This window comes from Lepidochelys kempii, chromosome 21 (genome assembly GCF_965140265.1).
Source record: "Lepidochelys kempii isolate rLepKem1 chromosome 21, rLepKem1.hap2, whole genome shotgun sequence".
Classification (NCBI taxonomy): Eukaryota; Metazoa; Chordata; order Testudines; family Cheloniidae; genus Lepidochelys; species Lepidochelys kempii.
Window position 1 is genome coordinate 18,450,209 of NC_133276.1, and position 24,024 is coordinate 18,474,232.

At 46.7% G+C, this 24,024-nt stretch overlaps 1 protein-coding gene across 8 annotated transcripts in view; it reads left to right on the forward strand.

Annotated features, from left to right (window-relative positions):
- Positions 1-24,024, forward strand: part of KDM5B (lysine demethylase 5B) — a 179,480-nt gene that overhangs the window by 118,404 nt on the left and 37,052 nt on the right. For all 8 annotated transcript variants that reach the window (XM_073319609.1, XM_073319607.1, XM_073319608.1 and 5 more), the window contains 5 exons: positions 7,457-7,571; positions 8,239-8,594; positions 11,175-11,313; positions 14,819-14,998; positions 23,128-23,286. In XM_073319609.1, coding sequence (XP_073175710.1) covers positions 7,457-7,571; positions 8,239-8,594; positions 11,175-11,313; positions 14,819-14,998; positions 23,128-23,286 — 949 coding nt within the window. The remainder of the gene's footprint in view (positions 1-7,456; positions 7,572-8,238; positions 8,595-11,174; positions 11,314-14,818; positions 14,999-23,127; positions 23,287-24,024) is intronic.

Below are 24,024 nucleotides of genomic sequence, written 5' to 3' on the forward strand. Positions count from 1 at the left end.
CAGAATGAGAGATGCACTCTCCATCCCAGCCTGCGGATTCTGCGGCTCAAAGCATGGGTCATTCATGGCTTCAGCATATAGAAACATCTTGCTCTGAGGAGGTGCTGTTACACAGTTGGTACATCCTTTCCTAGCTACAAAAATGGAAGAGATTCCAGATCTGGTGTCACCCCAAATTCAGCCACCCTATCGGTAGTCTTGGACTACCTGTTGAGACCTAAGTAATGGAGACTCTATTCATTCACTAAAGGTTCATCTAGCAGCAATTGCAACCTTCCACCAGCAGGTAGGTTACTCAATCTTCTCCTATCCAATTTCAAAGAGGTTTCTCAAAGGCATAACAAACCTCTTCCCACAACCCAGATTTCCCACTCCTCAATGGGATCTCAGACTAGTGCTAAAAGGGCTGACTAGACTGCCATTTGAACCTATGGCCCCTTGTTCATTAACTCACCTTTCCATGAAGATGGCATTCCTGATCGCCATCATCTTGGCAAGAAGGATAGGGGAGATAGTGGCTCTGATGGTGCATCCCCCTTTCACTGTGTTCTTCTCTGACAAAGTCACACTTAGACCACATCTGAAGTTCACTCCCAAGGTGACTTCTTCATTTCACATGAATCATCTTATTCAGCTTCCAGGCTTTTTTATCCCAAACCTCATCAGGATAATATGGAAGCCATCCTCCATACACTCAACATCAGGAGAACCTTGGCCTTTTATTTGGACAGGACAAGAGCTGAGTTTTGTTCACATTTCTGCCAAGCACTGCCCTTTGGAGCCAGCACCTTGCTCTGAGCAATGTAGAAGAGCAATTCTACAAACTACAACTAAGAACTCTTCATTCTACCTGGGCAGTGCTGTTCACTGATCTTCCACAACTGGGTACGCACAAGAAGCCCCTGAAGAAGAAAGGATACTTAATAACTGGTTTGTTCTTTGAGAGTTATTGCATCTCTTTACTTCAGAGTTCTCTATATACCTGAGATTCTGTGATTCAGAAGAAGGAACTGAGCTGGTTGGGGGCTGTACTCCTATAAGCACTTTTGGTGCTACAAAGGGGCACATCAGAAACCCCAAAGACACTGTTTTGAAGAGGGTTCTGTGATCTCAAGGTGCCAGGGCACAATCCCACATGTGTGAATCAACAGTTGATTCTTGAAGAAGAGCAATTCCTGGTAAGTAGCTGTTTCTGAATTTATCTGAAGCTGCTGTAGAACTTCCAGTCTGATATGTCACAGAGTTGCAGAGTGTAGGTCCAGCTTCCCTTGGAACACATGGATCTTTGAATTAATTTAAAAGCTACTTACCTATCATTCAACATAATGTGGATTTTTAAACTTACTCTGTTCTGTATGTAATTTTTTTGGAAATTAGTCTCCATTTAAAATAAGACAGTTTAAACAAATGAATATTTATTTTAACAACAGAGGAACAGGAAAGCTCACCAGGGTATGCTGATGTGACTGGAACATTAGCTGGCATGTTCTGGAGTTAAGTCAAACTGGCGGTATATAAGCTTTCTTTCATACTCCGTTCAGGACACTCAGACCTAGTTACTATCTGCTTGACTGCAGAAATGCTAGCCAGTCTAATAAAACCCACAAACAGCTGATTGAATGTGATGATTTAAAATGCAAATTAAAATGTAGAGATTGCAGCATAAGAGCCCTTAAAAGTTTTCAAAAGTGACTAAGTGATTTAAGAGTATAGGTTCTATTGAGAATCAATGGGATCTGTGCTCCTCTGGTCTTGCCTAGATAGGGAAATTGACCAGAATAGCCATTGTGGAAAAAGCTGTTCCTCTATGGCTACTGTGTAGAGTTCACACGAGGAAGTACTATATTGCAGAATAAAAGTCACTTTATTTCTGAATAATTAGTGTGCTTCTAAAGCAGAGGAAATAGCTAAATAAAATCACATTTATTCTGGAATAGTATGTCCACATGAAGAGTTATTGCTGGATTGTTTATTCCACTATAGCTATTCTTCTTTGAGTGCTTGCTCATGTCGATTCCATTGTAGGTGTGCACATGCCCACGAGCATGGTCGTCAGAGACTTTTGCCTTAGCCAGCTGTTCCGCCCCCCGGAGTGCCACACTCATACCACAGTGTATCAGGTGCTGACTGCCCATGGTGATCAGTTGGAGCATCTCTGTCCCTTGCTCAGCAAGCAGTCAGCGATTTTTCTCTCCTATCTCAGCCTTGTGCTTCTAACTGCAAATAGTTTAATTGTTTGTTAGTCAGTTTTTAAGTAGCTGTTAAGTGTTTAGTCAGATAGTGTCCTGGCAGACTATGCCCTAGGCAGGGCATGCCCCGCTCTCTGGGTTTTAAGCCTTGTTCCACAAGTAACAGGCCTATGCCTGTTAGTGACCTGCATGAGAGTTGTGGAAGCTGCCTCGGAGAATCCCACATAAAGGAGCGCTATCACATCTGTAAGAACTTTCATCCTCGGACACAGAGATAGCGCGACATGCGTCTCGGAGCCAGCATGGCCTGACACAGCATGTAGCATACCCCCAGTGCCGGGTTCTTCCCAGCACTGATCCCCGTCGACAGTGTCGAAGAGGAAAACAAAGAAGTTGGCACCAGCAAGCCCTGTTCGGGCCTTACACCCACTCTGGACCTGCAAAAGGGCTTAGCCCCGTGGAGTTCCTCCCCACAAAAGGACCCGCCACCTACTCCAGGGAACGGTAAAAGGCCCAAGTCGAGACCACAGTTGACCTCCTCTCAGCTCCTGGTGCCTGGAGAGTTTTGAGCATCCCTGCTGCAGCCGGCACCGTGTGTAGCAATGGAACTGGCTATGGCTCCCTGTGAGGGCAAGCCCGCCTACATGGTTAATCATAGAATATCAGGGTTGGAAGGGACCTCAGGAGGTCATCTAGTCCAACCCCCTGCTCAAAGCAGGACCAATCCCCAATTTTTGCCCCAGATCCCTAAATGGCCCCCTCAAGGATTGAACTCACAACCCTGGGTTTAGCAGGCCAATGCTCAAACCACTGAGCTATTCTCCCCCCCCCCCCCCGAGCTATACCCCCCCCCCAACAGGGCATTGCACTAGACAAGCGAGCACTACTGATCTCCAGAGCCAAGACAGAGCCCTAGGTCACTACGTTCTTGGTCTCCACATCAGCCCAGGTCTCTGGTTCGCCACTATGAATCATCAGCACCGGGCTCCTGATCCCCGTCTTCGCGACCTGGTGTAGATGATCTCCTCAGACCCGGTCTTTGTTGCACTGTCGGTCGCCATCACCGAGACCTCGAGGTCTCTCCCTAACCTGGCGCTGCTCTCCCTTCTCCCGGCACCAGTCAGACCACTCCCGGCACCAGTTGCCCCGTCTTGGTCACTGAAGGGTGACGACGTCTCCCCCTTGGAGGAGGAGTTCAGCCCCTCGCCTGGACAGCAACTTGATTGGGCTCCAGAGGGCGTATCTGCAGCATCAGTGCCAGCCTGGCAGCAGGGCCAGTGGCCAACCCAATGACCTTATTGGAACCCCTGGGGTATTCCCATCATGCCGTTGCCACACTCCCGCCAGCCCTCAGTCACTGCGTTGGAGAGGCCGAAGTCAGCACCCATGGCACCAGGTTTGGTGCAGGATGCTCCAGTAGCTGCTGCGGGTGATGAGCCAGTACCCACTCTGAGGCCACCTTTCGTGGTGGGTGAGGACACTGCCAGACCTCCCACAGTGGTGCAATCATCATCATCCTTCCCAGACAAGGCAGAGGCGGGCCCCTCCAGAGTTAGCTCACCAGACAATTTCAGGGAGCATCTGGCATTGATCCGTAGGGTGTCATCAAACTTGGGTCTGAAGGCAGAGGAAATGGAGAAGCAGACGGACACATTGTTTAATGTGCTCTTAGCATCCATCCCAGCCGACGTCACACTCATGTCAAGGGGGTCCTTAAAATTGCCAAGACCATTTGGCAACCCCGGTCCTCCATCCTGCCCACCTCTAAGAGGGTGGGAACGAAGTACTTCATTCCTACGAAAGGGTTTGAGTATTTATACACCCAGCTAAGGGACCTGCTGCAGCCGGGGCGCCCCTTCCTCAGCCCCAACTCAGCCCTGGACCTGCCGGGGGAGGGGCACCTATCCCACAGCCCCAGCCCTGGAGCTGCTGTGGCAAGGAGAGGTGCCTGTCCCCTGCGGCACACGTGCTGCTGTGGGGAGAGAGAGGGAGAGGGGGTCCTCTCTCACCGCCGGAGCCCCCTCCTGCATCCCAAACCCCTCATCCCTGGCCCAACCCCAGAGCCCCCTCCCCCACTCTGAACCCCTCAGCCCCACCCCCACTAAATGAATTTTGTTGTGTGCACCAATATGAAGGTGATGTAGCCAACAAGAGGGATAAACAGGGGCCCACCAGTTCCACCCCTAAGAATGAGGAGGCCAAGAGGCTGGATTTGTTTGGTCACAAGTTTTTTTCTATGGCCAGCCTCCAGTTTCGGGTCACTATAACTTTAACTTATGGGACACTCTCCTTAAGTTCAAGGACTCCATGTCTCAGGAGACGGCCCAGAGTTCGCAACTCTGGTGGAGGAGGAGACTGCAGTGGCTTGGTGCTCCCTCCAAATGGTCTGGGGCGCAGCTGATTCAGCTGCCCGGGTGGTACCCTCGGCAGTGGTCATGCTATGCAGTTCCTGGCTTCAGACTGCCGGACTGTCCCAGGTATTCACGACCTCTTGTTTCATGGTGTTGACCTTTTTTCCGACCAAACAGATGTGTGACTGCAGCGACCTGGGCCTGTTAATAAATACAGAGAAGTCCACATTAACACCAGTCCAAAGCATAGAGTTCATCGGGGCAGTTTTCAACTCCATTCGAGCCAGGGCCTTCCTTCCGGAAGTGCAGTTTCAGCCCATGGCGGACGTGATCTCCCACATAAAGAGCCAGCTCACCACGGCCCACATGTGCCTGCCGCTGGTGGGCCACGTGGCCGTGTGCACGTACATGGTCAGCTATGCCCGACTTCATCTGAGACCTCTGCAAGCATGGCTGGCCTCAGTCTAGATCCCCAGCTGGCACTCCCTGGACACAGTGGTGCCAAGCCACGTCGTCTTGTCTCTGGACTGGTGGCGGGATCCCAAGTCGGTGCTGCAAGGAGTTCCCTTCACAACCCCATCTCCGTCGCTTACCCTGGTCTCGGCGACATCAGATCTGGGCTGGGCAGACTATCTGGGGGAGCTCAACACCCAGGGCCACTGGCTACAAGCTGATTTAGCCCTTCATATTAATGTCGGGAGCTCAGAGCAGTTCGCCTGCCCTACCAGGCTTTCTTGCCCCACCTGAAGGACAATACTGCCGCGATGTATTACATCAACAGGCAGGCAGTGCCAGGTCTTCAACCCTTTGTTGGGAAGCTCTCAGCCTCTGGGACATGTGTGTGCAGCGCACCATTCATCTGGTAGCCACTCACCTGCCTGGAACCAAGAGCATCCTAGCCAATCTCCTCAGCAGGACCTTCTCTTCTGACCACGAATGGTCGCTCCACTAAGAGGTGGTCAGCCTAATCTTCTGCAAGTGGGGAACTCCCCACGTGGAGATGTTCGCATCCAGGCAGGACAGAAAGTGCCACATATTGTGTTCTCAGCAGGGCAGGGACAAGGGCTCCCTGTTGGACGCCTTCCTAAACCGGTGGTCGGGAGCACTGACGTATGCCTTCCTGCAGGTGCCGTTAATCCACAAGGTCCTGCTAAAGGTGAAGCAAGACAAAGCGACAGTCACCCTTATAGCCCCAGTGTGGCTTCATCAACACTGATTCAGCATGCTGCTGAGTCTTTTAGCAGCTGCCTCTTTGGCCGGCTCTGCTGTCCCAGAACCATGGCAATCTGCTGCATTCGAACCTAGCAGCACTCCACTTGACAGCCTGGTTACTGCGCGGTTAAGTGGGGACGAGCGGCAGTTTTCCGCTGGTGTCCAGCAGGTCCTGCTGGGCAGCATGAAACCCTCCACCAGGGCTACCTACATGGCAAAGTGGAAGTGGTTCACGTGTTTGGCCTCAGATCATCACATTCATGTGGAAGAGGCCCCACTGCAAGACATCCTGGGCTATTTGCTGCACCTTAAGCTCCAGGGCCTGTCGCTATCTTCAGTTAGGGTACACCTGGCATTCATTTCAGCGTTCCACCCTCTGCTTCAAGGCAGGTTGGTCTTTGCCCATCCCATGATGGCGCGCTTCCTGAAAGGTTTGGAGCTCCTTTACCTGCATATCCGGGACCTGGTTCTCCCTTGGGACCTGAATCTTGTGCTCTCAAGGCTAATGGGACCCCTGTTTGAGCCTTTGGCTTCATGCTCCCTCCTGCTTCTCTCATGGAAGGTCTCCTTCTTAGTCGCTATAACTTCGGCCTGTAGGGTATCAGAGATCAGGGTGCTCACGTCAGAATCGCCTTATACGATCTTCTATAAGGACAAGGTCCAACTGTGTCCGCATCCGGCCTTTCTGCCCAAGGTCATCTCCCAGTTCCATACAGATCAAGACATATCCTTTGTCCAAAGCCTCATGTGACAGATGAGGAACTCAGGCTGCATACCCTGGACATCAGAAGGGCTCTGGCCTTCTATATAGATAGAACGAAGCCATTCCATAAGTCTACACAGTTATTTGTTGCTGTCACAGACAGGATGAAGGGTTGCTCAGTGTCTACCCAGAGAATCTCATCCTGGATCACGGCCTCCATCCGCTACTGTTATGAGCTGACAAAGATGCACCAGCCAGCAATCATGATGGCTCCCTCGACTAGGGCGTAGGTGTCCTCAGTTACCTTCCTTGCTCAAGTGCCAATCCAAGAAATTTGTCAGGCTATGACCTGGTCGTCTGTCCACACATTCACTTTGCACTATATACTGACCCAGCAAGCTCATGATGGTGCTGGTTTTGGCAGAGCAGTGCTCCAAGCTGCAAGGCTGTGAACTCCAAGCCCACCTCTGAGGATTCTGCTTGTGAGTCATCTACAATGGAATCGACATTAGCAAGCATTCGAAGAAGAAAAAACTGTTCTTCGAGATGTGTTGCTCACGTCCATTCCATTACCCGCCCTCTTGCCCCTCTGTCAGAGTTGTTGAGAAGAAGAAACTGAGAGGGCGGAGGGCCAGCAGCGCCTGATATACCGTGGAATGAGTGCAGCACTCCAGAGGGTGCAACAGCCAGCCCTCCAGATAGTGCTACGGTAAACGTCTTCGATGACTGCACACATGGGCGCGTGCACACCGACAATGGAATGGATATGAGCAACACATCTCAAAGAACAACAGTTATGAAAAGGTGGGCATCTTTTTTTTCCATTCAGTTTCGCATATAGACAAGTCCTAATTCACTTAGATGCTTTGAAGATCGTGCTTTTCATGTATAATCTCTGAGCTAAAGTTTCTGAAAATTCATGAGTAGACTTAAAATTTTAAATGTTGGGGTATGTTTTTAGTGACCTCTGACAATCTGGAAATGCCTATATGTAATTGCAGATATCGTTCTGGTGGAGGAAAATCCCCAAATCAGCTGACTGTGAATGAGCTTCGGTTGTTTGTGAGACAGCTGTATGCTCTACCCTGTGTCCTCAGTCAGACTCCATTACTGAAGGTAACTTTGAGAGCTCTAGAGAGGAGCGGGAGGAACTAAAACACTTAAAATAATAAAGATAGCAATAAAATGTTCTTAAGACTGCATACAGTTGAACAGCTAGTCTAGAACAGGAATTCACAAGTGGAAGGACTCAAGTTCTGTTTAATGTTGCTGATACGCTATTTATGAAAGTATTCTAAATCCCAAGGTATTAAGAACAGGATGAGCATTTCAAGGTTATTTTGCCTTGTGCGTTCCTTGCATCATACACTATGCCTACACTATAGTTTGTCGGCATAACTTATGTCGTCCGGAGGTGTGAATATACCACCTCCCATCTGACATAAATTACACCAGCATAAGCACTTGTGTGAACAAGCTGTGTTGCCAGGATAACTTCTGCTGCTCACGGGGGCGGGTTTTTTTCTGCCGATGGGAGAGCTCCTGTCGGCACAGAGCGTCTTCATCACACACGCTGCAGTGGCACAGCTGTTTTAGTGCACCTGTGCCGCTGCAACGCTGTACATACAGACATGGCCTTAGTGAGGTGTTTGCCTGCAAATTCTACTAGCAGTGCTTTAACTCACGGTACAGCCAAGATGGCAGTGGTGTTTGGGTATAGGAGCTTTAAGCTTTGACAGTGGTTTTCACCTTTCGTTTTAATACTTCCTGTTGTGTGTTTCAGGATCTTCTTAATCGTGTGGAAGCTTTCCAACAGCATAGCCAAAAACTTCTCTCTGAAGAAATGCCCAGTGCTGCAGAACTGCAGGAGCTATTGAATGTCAGCTTTGAGTTTGATGTTGATCTTCCACAGCTAGCAGAACTGCGGATCCGTCTGGAGCAGGCACGCTGGCTGGAAGATGTACAGCAAGCTTGCTTGGATCAAAGCTCCCTTACCCTGGATGATATGAGACGACTCATAGACTCAGGCGTTGGGCTGACTCCTCATTCAGCAGTTGAGAAAGCAATGGCTAAACTGCAAGAACTTCTTACTGTGTCTGAACACTGGGATGACAAGGCCAGAAATCTGATAAAGGCCAGGTAGACACTGAGTCTTAGAGTTTGGGAATAGGTGCAATTAGTGTTGCATCTTTCACTTGGTAACCCAAAAAGCAGGCAGTTCACATGTGGTCCTGACCTTCTTGCCTTTGTTTTTCCTCTTCATTTTTATGAGTGCATGAGTATACTAGTGTATCGTTACTTAGTTTGTATCAGGTATTGCATGGAACTTTGTAATATTGGATGATATGCAGAAGGACAATTCCATGCTGTTTATATATCTTACATGAACAAATGAAGGGAGGGGAAGATGGAAAGGACCTGTAAAAACAGTTGAAGGTTCAGATCAATTCAATTGTTTACTCCTCCATCGGTGTTTCAAATCTTAGTGCTTGTCTACACAATAAAGCTAAGATGTGAATTATAAGCTAAGATGTGAATTTAAACCAGTGTGGTTCTACTGGTTTCAGTCCCCCATGTAGACATTCTTATACCGGAATAATAGGGGCCTTTTTGATTTAGCTTATGTTACTTAAGAAACGATGTAAGCTAAACCAAAAAAAAAACCCCACTATTATACTGGAATAAGAGTATCCAAGTGGGGTGGTTTATACTTCTGTAATTGTAATTATATCAGTATAAATGGTAAAACTCTCCTATGTAGACCAGGGCTAAAGATGGAGAGAGGAGGAATTGAGATGGAATACCTCCTCACTGTGATTAAAGGACGCCGCTGGACATTTCACTCTCAATATAGCGTAATTAATATAAAGGAAGAAATAACATTTGTTACATTCATTAAGATGGAATTGAAAGCTGTATGCTAAGTGCAGATTCTATGAGACCAGAATTTGGCTCCCAGTTCCTTGGCTTCATAATTATTTAAATACTCGAGCACTTCTTACCACACTTGTACTGGTCACATTGTTTGTTATTTAAGAGAACTGTGATGGTAAAGCACAAACTATAGAATAAGTTTGGCTTGATCCCACAAAAAATCAGAGCTATAGGTGAAATTGTGCCTGTAAGCAACAAAACTGAGTTATGAATTGCAGAATATACATATTTAATAGCATCATGACAAATAAATATTTTTTTCTGAAGCCCCTACTGTTAGCTGACAGGTTTGAGTTAAGGGTGAATCTGCTGTATCTCTAAAAATTTCCTGCCTTTGGAACTTTCTGACAGATGCTCAGGCTCTCATTCAAAGGTTTATGGAATTTTAGATGTTATGTTAAATCTCCCTCATGGAAATGTATAAACACTATAAAATAAACACCCAAATTTTCCTGATTGATCACTGCAACTCTGATGAGAAGAAAAAGGATGCATGTAATACACTGCTTTTTCTTTTAAACCAATTTGGACAACTCTTTTCAAAATACATAAGGCACTCCAGAATCAAACAGCAGCTTTTTGAGTAAACAAGGTTTTAACACCTTCATTTGCTACAGTGAGTTTACTCTCTTTATTCTTTTTAGCTAAAGGTGAACAACAAATTAAAAACCAATGGAGTTAAACATAAATTTGTACCAGATGGCCCCACTAACCCCACTATCCTAGCCTGAGTGTGCAAGGCAGCAATCACCCCAAGATAAGCTTTAAGTAGTCTTAAACAACCAACCATTTTTTTCTCTCTGTGAAATCCTTGTGGTACATACTCAATAATTCAGTACCAGGAAATGTACCAAAGTGATTTCACAGGCACTGAAGGACACTCATGTGAAATGTTTACATTTTACACAGTTAAAAAACAAATACTGTGGTGAACAACCTCTCCTTGGCTTTCTTTTCAAGTTCTTCAGTGTACCTAGCCAAATCCTTTTAGATGCAGGGAAAAAAACACTTTTAAAATGTATATCTCAAGTGTAGTGGGTACGCTGAACCGAAATCTCTGCTCAGTCCCTTTTTTCTAAAAAAAAAAAAAGGAAAAAAAAAGTCAGCTCTGGGACAGAAACTCATTTACAGTGCTCTGGGTAACTTTGAGTCTTTCACCTCTATGTTACTAGCTACAACGACCCAAGTTGGCATTTAAGTCACTGGCTAGTGGTCTCTGTCTACTTTTCCCTAGACTGAGATCCATATTGCTCACCTTTTTCAGGCATAAAAAAACTTTTTTTTTTTTAAAGTGAGAGGAATAAGTCCAACAGCCCTTTTTTGCTTATGTAGTGTATGATATTTGTGGAGGGGCATGGATTTGGGGTGTGGGGTCCTTTTCTTAAATTGTCCCTAGTTTTAGCTTGAATTTAACTATTACAAAAATACCAGTTTTTTAAATGAATTATTTATAAATCAAAATGTTAGCACTCCCAAATGTCACTGCAGTAATGACTTACTTGATAGCCAAAAATTAGGTATTGTGCCGTACATTATTATTATTAAAATCCTAGTCATATTACAAAGACATAAATTGACTGGTAGTGTTGGGTATACCTTCCTCCTTTCGAAACAGCTCCTTGAACAGCATAGTGGTAAGAATGTAGTCTCATTCTTAGAATTGTGTGTGTGTATAGGGTTCATCCCTAATTCAGTTCAATATTTGTTTTGTAGTTTGCGATAACAAAGCTAAAATGAATTACTTTGTATCACATTTTGAGTAGGCTGTATGTATCATTTACGTAGACCACGACAGTCAGTAAGCAGTCTTGCGGCAGCAGTCAAGGAGATAGAGGAGATTCCTGCCTATCTCCCAAATGGCATTGCTCTGAAAGATGCTGTACAGAAGGCCAGAGATTGGCTACAGGAAGTGGAGGCCCTGCAGGTAGGTAAAATGTTCCTGTTGGTTATTCATTTGGGGATATTCATAGTGCAAAACATTCCTTAATATAAGTCTCTCACAGCCACCAGGTAACAATTATGACACTATATTTTAACACTGCTATAGTTTTTGTACCATTATCTAGCTACAAAAAATCCTCGCTGGTAAAAGCCATGTTGCTAAGACTATTTTATTTCTAGCTTACTCTGGTCATTATTTTAATGTTAGGGATTGCCTATTATTTTCAGAGATTGTCTGATGACTATTTTAAAAAGCATATTTATACTGTATCTGTGTAGTTTTTTGCTTATGGCCCAGTCATTCTTAAATTAACATCCTAGTTGTGCATATATAATATGCATTATATGACAAGTAACATCAGAATTCTAACATGAACTAATTTTGGAATTACTGTGATAATAATAGATAACATGAGCAGCTGTTCATGTCAGATAAAAAGTGAGGTTAAAAAAAAAAGATTTTACAATCCTTTACTCATTTCTAACACTCTTAATATTCCCATTTGTATAGAGAAGGCTTCTCTGACAGGACCCATTTATACATGTGTCAGTTAAACATTCTGAAAACAAGTCTGATGGACTCAGTGGTAGGAATGAGTCTGGCCCTTGAGAGCTTTGTCTGCACTGGAGCTCCCCCAGAAGTGCTACCAGTGGGCATTTTTGGTAAATGTCCCTAGTGTAGAAATGGTGTATGAATGGCTTTCCTCTTACATATTTTATTTTGTATTCACTGTTGGAAGTCATGTCAGGAATTGGCTGAAGCTTCTGTCCTATGACCTATGACCTATGTCCTATGTTTTACTTTTGGTGATTTTTTTGTCCATACTTGATGGCTATCATTTCTTTATACTCTGTATTTAATAGAATTGATTGATTTGTGAGTACACTGACAGTGAGCTTCCCAAGCGAGTTGAAAGTATGCAGTGTGCTGACAACCAGAATTTTGGACTTTCTGCCTTAGCCGATATCCTACTATGTGATACTTTATCATACTAGGCAAAAATTGCTCCACACTAGAGAAGCATGGCAGTTGGAACTACATTCTGTCATCTTTGGCTCAAATGGTGTGGCTGAACAACTTGTACAGTGGTTACCAGATCAGTATCACGTGATCTGGATGTTTATTCCTTAAGACTATTCAGAAATTGCTGCTAGTGCGGAAAGTAGGAGTTGCCTATTGTAGATTCATAGATTTTTAAGGCCAGAAGAGACTCTGGTGATCATCTAATCTTGCCTTCAGTAAAACACACACAACGGAATTTCATCCAGTTAACTCCTGTGGTAGAAGGAATTATTTTTCCCTACTGTACTGCTTTATAACTTGTGGTTAAACTAAAACATATCATTTAGACAACCAGTCTCAGTTTAAAGATTTAAAGCAACCGTGAATTAACCACTTCACACGGGAAACTTTTATTATCCTCAGTGTTAAGAATGTGCATCTTATTTCCAAATTGAATTTTTCTGGCTTCAAATGTCAAGTGTTGGATCTTGCTGTGCTGTCATCTTCTAAACTTAAAGGGCCTCCTAATGTCAGAAACCTTCTTTCCCCATGTACATACTTAGAAACTCTCTTCAGTTTTTCAACATCCTTTGTAAAGTGTATACAAGGGATATGTTCCCTTTAAGGGAAAGGATGGTTCGGGGGTTAAGGCAGTAGCCTGGCTCTTAAACGAGGGTTCAGTTCCCTACTCTGCCATGTAAGATACAGATAACAATACTTCCCTGCCTCAAAAGGTGTTGTGGGGATAATTATGTTAAAGATTGTGAGAAGCTCGGCTTCTACAGTAATGGGGGTTAGATAAGTACCGAACAGCTAGATTTAGTACTTAAAATTGTGGCAAAACTTCTGCTAGAAGCCAAATTTTGTGCATCCATACAATTTTACATCTAAAGTTACATCAGCCTGTAAACTGGAAGATGAGCTTGAGTTTGGGGAAAGTTGAAAATCATCTCATAAAGTAGTATGCCAAGATGCAGGAACCCAAAAACTGAGCTATTTTCTAAGTTACAAAATTCTTCTAACCATTTTTTTGCACATAGGATAAAACAGAGATAGGAAGCACAAGAAACCTGTATCACTGGACACCCCTCGCTGAGCTTAGTGCATGGTACTGAAAACATCTAACATGTGAAATACAATAATTTATTAGACCTTATTTTTTAGAATTACAGACTGGAATTAACGTGCTACTGGCAGACTACACAGACTCCTGTGCTCTCTACTCTTCCCCCTTGTACCTTTGAATTGTGTGGTATTCTGTTAGCAACATAAGAGTGCTGCTTCATTCCACGTTTAATGTTTCAAATTATGGGCCACCTTCTTCGTACCGTGTACTAGATCTCGGGGGGAGGGTGGTGCAATGATTGGTATGAGCAAAAAAAAAAAAAAAAAAGACTAGAGGGCTTTAGTAGCTGTTCAAAATAACTCAGTTTTTAGGATGCGTTGTCTTGGGAACTTTTTTTTCGGATGACTTCAGATTTACTCCACAAACTCTACCCTGACCTCACCACTAATTCTCAGTCCAGTATACTTTTCTTAGAGATTTTAAAGAGGCTGCAAAATTTACCTTTTAACAGAAACTATGAAGAGAGTGTGCGTTTCCTGCGTTTTGTAAGTCTGTGTTCTGTTTATTCTTATAACACTAACTTTTTTGGCGCTATCATGTGGGGAGATCTTAACTGAACATTTCCTGGTTTCTAATGTTTAAGTTGGGGGCTTTGACATTCCACACACTGAAGGGTATGAAGAGAAGGCCCTGTTGAGTGGCAGCACCTTTAATTTAAGCTCTTACATTTTTAGAAATAGTGAATTTGATTGAATCACTTGCAGCGAACATTGTTTCCTATATGGAGTACATAGTGTCAGTGCTGTGCAATCTTTCGTCAGTTGACTTCTGGATGAAATTTAAGGTGTTTGTAACCTGTAGAGTCCTAAATGGTTTTAATTCTGCCTGTTTCAGAAATCACCTCTCCTTTATGTGGTTCTGCCAGGCTTCCAATTGATAGAGCCACTTGATCTGTAGACCCCTAATTAAATGAACAGGAGCTGCTTTTAAGGGGAGCTCTGCTTTGGAATGTTACTCTGCTATGATATGCATAGACTGGATGTTCATAGACTGGATTTGATTTACCTTCAGGGCATGCTACAAAATTCCTTTGCTTTCCAGAAGAGAAGGATGCATGGTGGTGTGGGTGCTGGGACCTTTCAGCTGCGGGAGTCTTTTTTGCCTGGAGTTATTTTGTAGTTGTCCTTTTTTTAATGCTTTCAGTTTGAACATGTACTTTTATTATTAGGGTATTTAAAAAACACAGATAACAAACTGGTGCCAAAAATTGAAAAAAAAAATCATAAATAGGACTGTTCTCAATAGGTGAATAAAGAGCCTAGATTCTGTTTTACAAAATCTCACTCCAGTTGATTCAAATGTCTTTGTTCTGTTTTTGTCTTGTACAAATCAAGCATCTCTTCATTTCTAATTCATTAGGCTGGAGGACGTGTACCCGTGCTAGACACACTTGTGGAACTTGTGGCGAGAGGTCGATCTATACCGGTGCATCTGGACTACCTGCCAAGGCTAGAATCTTTAGTGGCAGATGTTCAAGCTTGGAAGGAGTGTGCAGCCAATACATTTCTGAAAGAGAACTCCCCTTACTCACTTTTAGAGGTAAGAACTCTAAACTGTATCCACAAGTGCACAGAGTTCATGTCTAAGTTGTCACCTCACTGCTGTGGGTATTAATTCCATAAAAAGCTGAAATTGGCTTTAATATTTTATTAAATGTTTTTGCAAAAGATTTTAGAGGCATTGTGCATATTTCAGAGTGGTAGCTGTTAGTCTGTATCAGCAAAAAGAACGAGGAGTACTTGTGGCACCTTAGAGACTAAAATTTGAGCATAAGCTTTCGTGGGCTAAAGCCCATTTCATCAGATGCATGCAGTGGAAAATACAGTAGGTAGGTAGATAAATATACAGAGAACATGAAAAAATGGGGGTTCCGTACCAACTCTAATGAGAGTAATCGATTAAGGTGGGCTATTATCAGCAGGAGGAAAAAAAACTTTTGTAGTGATAATCAGGATGGCCCATTTCAAACAGTTGACAAGAAGGTGTGAGTAACAGTAGAGGGAAAATTAGCATGGGGAAATAGTTTTTAGTTTGTGTAATGACTCATCCACTCCCAGTCTTTATTCAAGCCTAATTTAATGGTGTCCAGTTTGCAAATTAAGTCCAGTTCTGCAGTTTCTTGTTGGAGTCTGTTTTTGAAGTTTTTTTTGTTGAATATTGTGACTTTTAGGTCTGTAATTGAGTCTCCAGGGAGGGTGAAGTGTTCTCCGACTGGTTTTTGAATGTTACAGTTCTTGATGTCTGATTACAGATCTTGGGAGACAGGCCAGTCCTCTCTTACAGACAGCCCCCCAGCCTGAAGCAAATACTCACCAGCAACCACACAGCACACAACAAAAACACTAACCCAGGAACCTATCCTTGCAACAAAGCCCATTGCCAACTCTGTCCACATACCTATTTAAGGGACACCATCATAGGACCTAATCACATCAGCCACACTATCAGATGCTCGTTCACCTGCACATCTACCAATGTGATATATGCCATCATGTGCCAGCAGTGCCCCTCTGCCGTGTACATTGGCCAAACCGAACAGTCTCCACGCAAAAGAATAAATGGACACAAATCAGATGTCAAGAATTATAACATTCAAAAACCAGTTAAAGAACACTTCAACCTCCCTGGAGACTCAATTACAGACCTAAAAGTCGCAATTATTCAACAAAAAAAACTTCAAAAACAGACTCCAACGAGAAACTGCAGAACTGGACTTAATTTGCAAACTGGACACCATTAAATTAGGCTTGAATAAAGACTGGGAGTGGATGAGTCATTACACAAACTAAAAACTGTTTCCCCATGCTTATTTTCCCCCTACTATTACTCACACCTTCTTGTCAACTGTCTGAAATAGACCATCCTAATTATCACTACAAAAGTTTTTTTTTCTCCTGCTGGTAATAGCCCACCTTAATTGGTTACTCTCGTTAGAGTTGGTATGGCAACCCCCATTTTTTCATGTTCTGTGTGTGTGTGTGTGTGATCTTCGTACTGTATCTTCCACTGTATGCATCTGATGAAGTGGGCTTTAGCCCATGAAAGCTTATGCTCAGATAAATTTGTTAGTCTCTAAGGTGCCACAAGTACTCCTCATTCATTTTGCATATTGTAAGTTTACTGCATGTTTCTCTTCAGACTGGAGGAGGCTTGTTTTGTATTTTCATTAACTAACTAAACTAGAAACAAAGACTAACTGTGCAGACAAACTTCCCATATCAAATTCTTAAATACAGTGTGAGCAGAGGTGTGCTTGTGACACTGCTCGTTAGCCTGGCTATGAATCTAAACTGTTGCAGCAACTGGAAACATTCCTAACCTTTTCCCAGACCCTAGTTTATAAACTGGGGGTGTCTGGGGGTGGGCAGCCTTGGAGCCTTAGTGTGACCAGGAGCTGACTGCTAAGGTCAAGAGGGAATAATGTTTGCTGCAACAGAGTCTCCATGGACCTCCACTCCATATTAAAGATGAATTTGCAGTCTCGTCCATTTCAGTAAATGGGATTCTTCTTCGAGTGATTGCCTATGTGCATTCCAATAGGTGTGTGTGCATGTCGCATGCACGATTGCCAGAAGCTTTTCCCTAGCGGTACCCATCAGGTCGACAGTGGAGACCCCTAGAGTGGTGCCCTCATGGCAATGTATATATGACCCTGCCGACCCGCCACCCATTCAGTTCCTTCTTATCGCCCGTGACGGTCGTTGGAACAGCTTAGTGCTTGCTCGCAAGTTACTTAGCCTAGTGGTTTCCTTTGTCTTCAGTGTAGATAGTTATTCAAGTTGTTAATAGTTGTAGTTATTGTTCTCCCAGCGGGTTCCCCCGCCCCCCTTCGTTCTACTCTCCCTGGCACTGGGGCATGCCTTGGCCGCAGGGGTTTAAAGCGTGTGAGAGGTGTAGGAAGCCTATGCCCACAAGTAAGCTGCATGCCGATTGTCTTAAGTGTCTCGGCGAGGGCCACCAAACAGATAAGTGCCCTATTTGCAGGGGCTTTAAACCCAGAACAAAGAAAGAGCGGGACTACTGCCTGAAACTCCTTTTGGTGGAGTCAGCCCTTCAGCCGCAGATGGAACCGACTCCAGTCTCCTCAGTATGCAGTGCGCCAGCCTCGGTGCGGGATGTCCCGGCACTGAGGAAGGACCCGGCAAGGAGCCACTGGCACCGTTCCCCAGCACACAATGCCAGTGCCTCGCGTAGGCACCAATCCCATTCTCCAGTGCCACATAAGAAAAAGAAGCCAGACAGAGGCTGTTCCCCTGTCAGGAAGCTGAAGTGTGATCACAGTGGGGTGTGTCCTCCAGTTGGACACCCCCGGCAAGGCCCTCAAGAGCCAACGCTGTCAGTGTAGGCCCGGCTGCAAAGCCCTTGAGTCTGGCGGGAATAAATTTTCCTACCCATGGGCAATTGGAGGAAGAGCTTGACCTCCCCTCCACTCCGGACACCTATGAGGCAGCCTGCAACCTCATTGATATGATGTCACAGTACCCGGCCCCGCATGTGTGAGATCCGGGCCTGCAGACTCAGCTACCGGCGTTGGTACCAACCGTAGCAGAGTGCCCGGCACCGAGGGGCGCTGCTATACCACCAACAACTTTGCCTTCGATGTCGGTACCTATAATGGCAGCACCGATGATGGCGGTTCCGATGGCTACGGCACCATTGGGGACAGCGATGCCGGCACCGATGATGGCACCACCACTACTCCAGCACCGTGGTAAACCCATGATGCTATGGCGCCAGTGTTTATCCCCTCGCTACCGTTCTCCGGCACCATCGGGCTCCACTCCACCGTGGTTGGCATTGGAGTCGAGGCCGAATCTTCACGGTCCCGATGCAGTCATTACCGATCTCAGTCCTGACATCGTTCCCGGCACCATCGGCTGGTGGAGCAAGAGATGCCCATAGCCACTTGGCCACCCCAATGGCAAGGCACAGTACAATGGCCCTTTTGGACCCCCTGGGCCTATCATCAGACACAAGGCCAAGGGTCTAGACCGGTGTCGGGGCCCCGTGCCCCTCTATCAGCATCATCAACGGCACACCGCTCCCCTAAGGCACCGGAGGACCCTACACGGGATGTGACTGTCGATCAGCCACAGCTGCCACTCCACCAACAATAGAGGCCACTCAGCGGGTCATTGTCAGGCCTCCTGAGTTACCATGTCTGGCCTCTAGACAGCCGGAGGGGCAGGAGGACCCAGTTCTGGGAACGTCTTCCTCCTCTTCGCCTGATGAGGCTGTGGCAGGCACATCCACCGCTTTACCACCAATGGCTGTCAAGGACCTACTTAGGAGGGTGGCAATTAACCTTAACCTCCAGGCGGAGGAAGTTGCCAAGGACTTAGACCCCATAGTAAATATCCTCGCCCCGGAGGGTCCCTCTAGGGTTGCATTGCCCCTCATAAAGTCTATCCAGACCACCACCAACGTGCTTTGGCAGACTCCAGCCTCTATACTACTGACGGCTGAGGGTGTGGAGAGAGATTACTTTGTACCACAAAAGGGCTGTGAGCACCTTTTTACACACCCCCAGCCAGGTATGTTGGTCGTAAACACTGTAAATCATAGGGAGCGGCAGGGTCAACTGGGTTCTGTTCCTAAGTCACGTGACACAAAGAAGCTGGACCTCTTCAGCTGTAAAGTCTATTCAACTGGGGGTCTCCAGCTTCGAATAGCTAACCAACAGGCAGTGCTAGGCTGATACGCCTTTAATTCCTGGTCAGTATTGGCCAAGTTCCAGGAGTTATTCCCGACTGATTCACGTAGGGAGTTCAGAGCCCTCCTGGAGGAAGGCAGGGTGGTCTCTAGAACTGCTCTTCAAGCAGCCCTCGATGGGGCGGATTCAGCAGCTAGAGCTATGGCCACCGCCATCACTATGAGACATAGTGCATGGCTCCAGGTCTCGGGTATCCCTCCTGAGGTCCAAAATACCTTCCCTTTGTCCGTGAGGACCTGTTTGCCCAAAATACAGACAAACGTTTACGCAGCCTCAAGGACTCACGGGCCACGCTAAGATCACACCCCTACACCTCAGAGAAGACCTTTTAGGCCTCAGCCCCCATCTCGCTTCTACCAAGGACCCCCTAGGTGGGACCCGCCTAGAAGGGGGGGGCAGAAACAATAGGAGGCACCCACAGCCCTCTTTGGGCCAAGGCCAGCGTTCGACTAAACAGCTCCCTGGCCCTAAGCCTAACTTTTGAAGTTACGCACGAGGACGGCGCACCAGTCGCCTTACCGGATCCTTCCCGTCCCATTGTGAACCAACTCTCCCGCTTCTACTGGGCTTGGGCTCAGATCATGTCAGATTGCTGGGTCCTCTGCATGGTAGGGGCAGGATATTCTATCCAATTCTGCTCCCTACCGCACTCCCAACCCCCTTCCCCGTCCCTCATGAGCAACTTCTTTTACAGGAGGTTCAGTTGCTTCTAGCACTAGGGGTGATAGAGGAGGTCCCTCAGGAATTCAGGGGCAAGGGTTTCTACTCCCGTTATTTCCTTATCCCCAAAGCCAAGGGGGGGCTTTGGCCTATCCTGGACCTGCGAGACCTCAACTCATACATAAAAAAAGGTGAAGTTTCACATGGTCTCTCTGGCCACCATCATTCCCTCAATGGAGCCGGGAGACTGGTACGCCACCCTCGACTTGAAGGATGTGTATTTCCATATTTCAGTTATCCCTTCTCACAGGCATTTTCTCAGGTTCATAGTCAGTGGCCATCACTACCAGTTCAGGGTGCTTCCGTTCAGCCTTTCTACCGCCCCTCGGGTTTTCACCAAGTGTATGGCGGTAGTGGCAGTGTTTGTCCACAGGCGCCAGGTCCAGGTTTTCCCATACCTGGACGACTGGCTTCTCAAGGCAGCATCCCAAAGAAGGGTAGTGCAGCATGTATCCCTGATCAGGGACAAGTTCCTCAGGCTGGGCCTTACACTGAATGTACCCATGTCTATCCTGACCCCCACTCAGAGGATAGAGTTCATTGGAGCCCTCCTGGACTCTACGGTCATGAGGGCATTCCTCCCAGAGCTACACTTCAAAGCAATCTCTGACATTATTCATACCCTCCTTCGTTTCCCAACCAGCACAGCCAGAAACTGTATGGGGCTTCTGGGACATATGGCAGTCTGCACATACGTAGAGCGACACACCAGGCTCCGCCTTCGACCTCTACAAGCGTGGCTAGCACAGGTGCACAGGCAGGGCAGGGATCCATTGGACTCAGTAGTGACCCTCCCCCCGCGAATACTCAGCTCCCTCCACTGGTGGCTCCATCCTCAGATGGTCTGTGTGGGAGTACCTTTCGCAAAGCCCCAACTGACGATTGTCCTGGTTACGGACGCTTTGGCGCTCAGTTGGGGAGCTCATCTGGGCATTGTCAGAACCCAAGGCTCTGGTCCCAGGCAGAGCTGTCGCTGCACATCAATGTCCGAGAGTTGAGAGTGGTTCGCCTGGCATGCCAGACGTTCCAGAGCCGTCTCCAGGACAGGTGCGTATCAGTACTCACAGACAACACCGCAGCGATGTTTTATATAAACAAACAGGGTGGTGCTCACTCCTCTCCCCTCTGTCGGGAAGCCCTCGCCCTGTGGGTTTTTTGCATCACACACTCCATACACCTGCAGGCGTCATACCTTCCTGGGGTGCAGAACGAGCTGGCAGACTGCCTCAGCCACTCATTCCAGGGACACGAGTGGTCCCTCAGATCAGATATCACCCACTCAATTTTCCAGAAATGGGGCTTTCCCCATACAGACCTGTTTGCCATGCAAGGCAACAGGAAGTGCCAGAGGTTCTGCTCCTTCCTGAACCACAGGCCAGGCTCCATTGCTGACGCCTTTCACCTATCTTGGGCGGGGCACGCAATGTATGCATTCCCACCATTCCCCCTCATACACAGAGTGCTCCTCAAGGTTCGCCAGGACAGGGCCTCGTTGATCCTGATAGCACCAGTGTGGCCCCGCCAGCACTGGTTCACCGTATTGCTGAACCTTTCAGTGGTCACACCAATAGCGCTCCCCATTTGCCCATCCCTAAATTTCGCAGGACCACGGCCAGCTGTAGCACCCCAACCTGGGGTCCCTCCACCTCACAGCTTGGAAACTCCATGGTTGAACCCTTTGGAACTTCAGTGCTCGAACTCGGTCAGGGAAGTCCTGTAGGGAAGCAGAAAACCCTCCACTCGAGCCACATATCTCACCAAGTGGAAGGGTTTCTCCATTTGGTCCCAACAAAGAGGATCTGAACCACAATCAACCCCAATTCCCTTGTCCTAGACTACCTCTTGGACCTCAAGCGCCAAGGGTTGGGGATATCATCCCTAAGGGTACACCTGGTGGCCATTTTGGCCTTCCCCCCCAGGAATGCTGGGGGGATCAGTATTCAGTAACCCTATGGTGGGCAGGTTCCTTAAGGGCTTTGACAGACTTTACCCATCTGTATGTCGGCCCATTCCCCCCTCCTAGGACCTGAACCTGGTCCTATCCTCTCTCATGAGGCCTCCCTTTGAGCCTATGGCTACCTGCCCTCTCTCCTATCTGTCCTGGAAGGTGGCCTTCCTAGTAGCTATAACCTCTGCGAGGAAGGTGTCCGAGCTCAGAGCCCTGACCTCCAAACCCCTGTACACTGTGTTTTATAAAGACAAGGTGCAGCTATGCCCGCACCCTGCATTTTTGCCCAAAGTGGTCTCCCAGTTTCATGTGAACCAGGATATATTCTTGCCTGTGTTCTTCTCTAAACCCCATGCCACCAGCAGGGAGCGCATGTTTCACACCTTAGATTTTAGACAGGCCTTAGCCTTTTACACTGAACGCACAAAGCCATTCCGTAAATCACCACAGTTTTTTATTGCAATTGCAGAAAGGATGAGGGGGTTTCCTATCTCATCATGGATCATGTCCTGCATCAGGACGTGCTATGACCTGGCTAAAATTCCAGCTCCGCCTATTACAGTGCATTCCACCAGAGCGCAAGCGACGTCTGTTGCTTTCCTGGCGCAGGTCCCTATCCTGGACATCTGCAAGGCAGCAGCGTGGTCTTCAGTCCACACCTTCATTTCCCATTACGCCATTACCAGCAGGTGAGGGATGCTGCTGCTTTTGGTTTGGCAGTCCTTCAATCAACAGTCAGGTGAACTCCAACCCCTCCTCTGGAGTAACCACTTGGATGTCACTTATTGGGAATGCACATGAGCAATCACTCAAAGAAGAAAAAAATGGTTACTCATCTCTCGTAACTGTTGTTCTTCGAGATGTGTTGCTCACGTCCATTCCAAATCCCGCCTGCCTCCCCACTGTCGGAGTCTTCCGGCAAGAAGGAACTGAATGAGTGGCGGATCGGCAGGGTCATATATACATCACCATGAGGGCACCACTCTAGGGGTCTCCACTGCCAACCCGATGGGTACCACTGGGGGAAAAGCTTCCGGCAATCATGCATGCGGCGCGCCCACACACCTATTGGAATGGACATGAGCAACGCATCTCGAAGAACAACAGTTACGAGAGGTGAGTAACCGTTTTTTCAGTCCTCTGGCTTTTGTTTTTCCCCCAACGTAACGTTTAGTTAGTCAAAGTTTTAGGGTACTTAAATGGACTTATGAGTGCATGGCCATGTGTTATGCGAGAATAAATGCACTGAGAAATGCTCCAGACAGTTGTGCTTTGGCTGTGTCTTAGGTGTTGTCTCCCAGATGTGATATTGGAACACTGAATCTTAAAAGGAAACAGAAAAAATTAAAGGAGCCAGTGCCAAATGGAAAGAAGAGAGGGACCAGGCTGGAGAGTCTTTGTGATCTGGAAAGAGCTCTGTGTGAGAGTAAGGAGACTGCCTCTGCGGTATGTATTAAACTTGGAAATACAGGCTCCTCTTAGGGCTTTTTCCCCACTTGATTTTATATCCTACTTGCATCTCTACTGTCTCCCTGCTGCCCAGCTTCTCTCCCAGCTCTCCACAAGGGGGTGTAGAATTTTGAGGAGTCTTGTGGTGTTGCTAAGTCTTGCCCCCTCTTCAGTTCTGCCTCTAGCGATGGAAGAAGCAGTCAATTTGGCTTTTTCTCACTAGTTTGTTTTTCTATATTTTAGATTTTATTTCTGTATTTGGGCGATAGCAATCTCATTTCTGATAGCTGCTTTCAACTACTTGAAAGGGGGTTCCAAAGAGGATGGATCTAGGCTGTTCTCAGTGGTAGCAGATGAAAGAACAAGGAGTAATGGTCTCAAGTTGCAGTGGGGGAGGTTTAGGTTGGATATTAGGAAACACTATTTCACTAGGAGGGTGGTGAGGTACTGGAATGGGCTACCTAGGGAGGTGGTGGAATCTCCTTCCTTAGAGGTTTTTAAGGTCAGGCTTGACAAAGCCCTGTTTGGGATGATTTAGTTGTGGATCGGTCCTGCTTTGAGCAGGGGGTTGGACTAGATGACCTCCTGAGCTCCCTTCCAACCTTGATATTCTATGATTCTATTATTTCAGTTTATATCTCCTCTCTTCAGCCTGGGAATCACCAGGGTACTGAAGCTCCAGCTCTCTGGTGCAGCATCTCTCTACTGGACTTTGTCTTTCCACTCTTTCCCTCA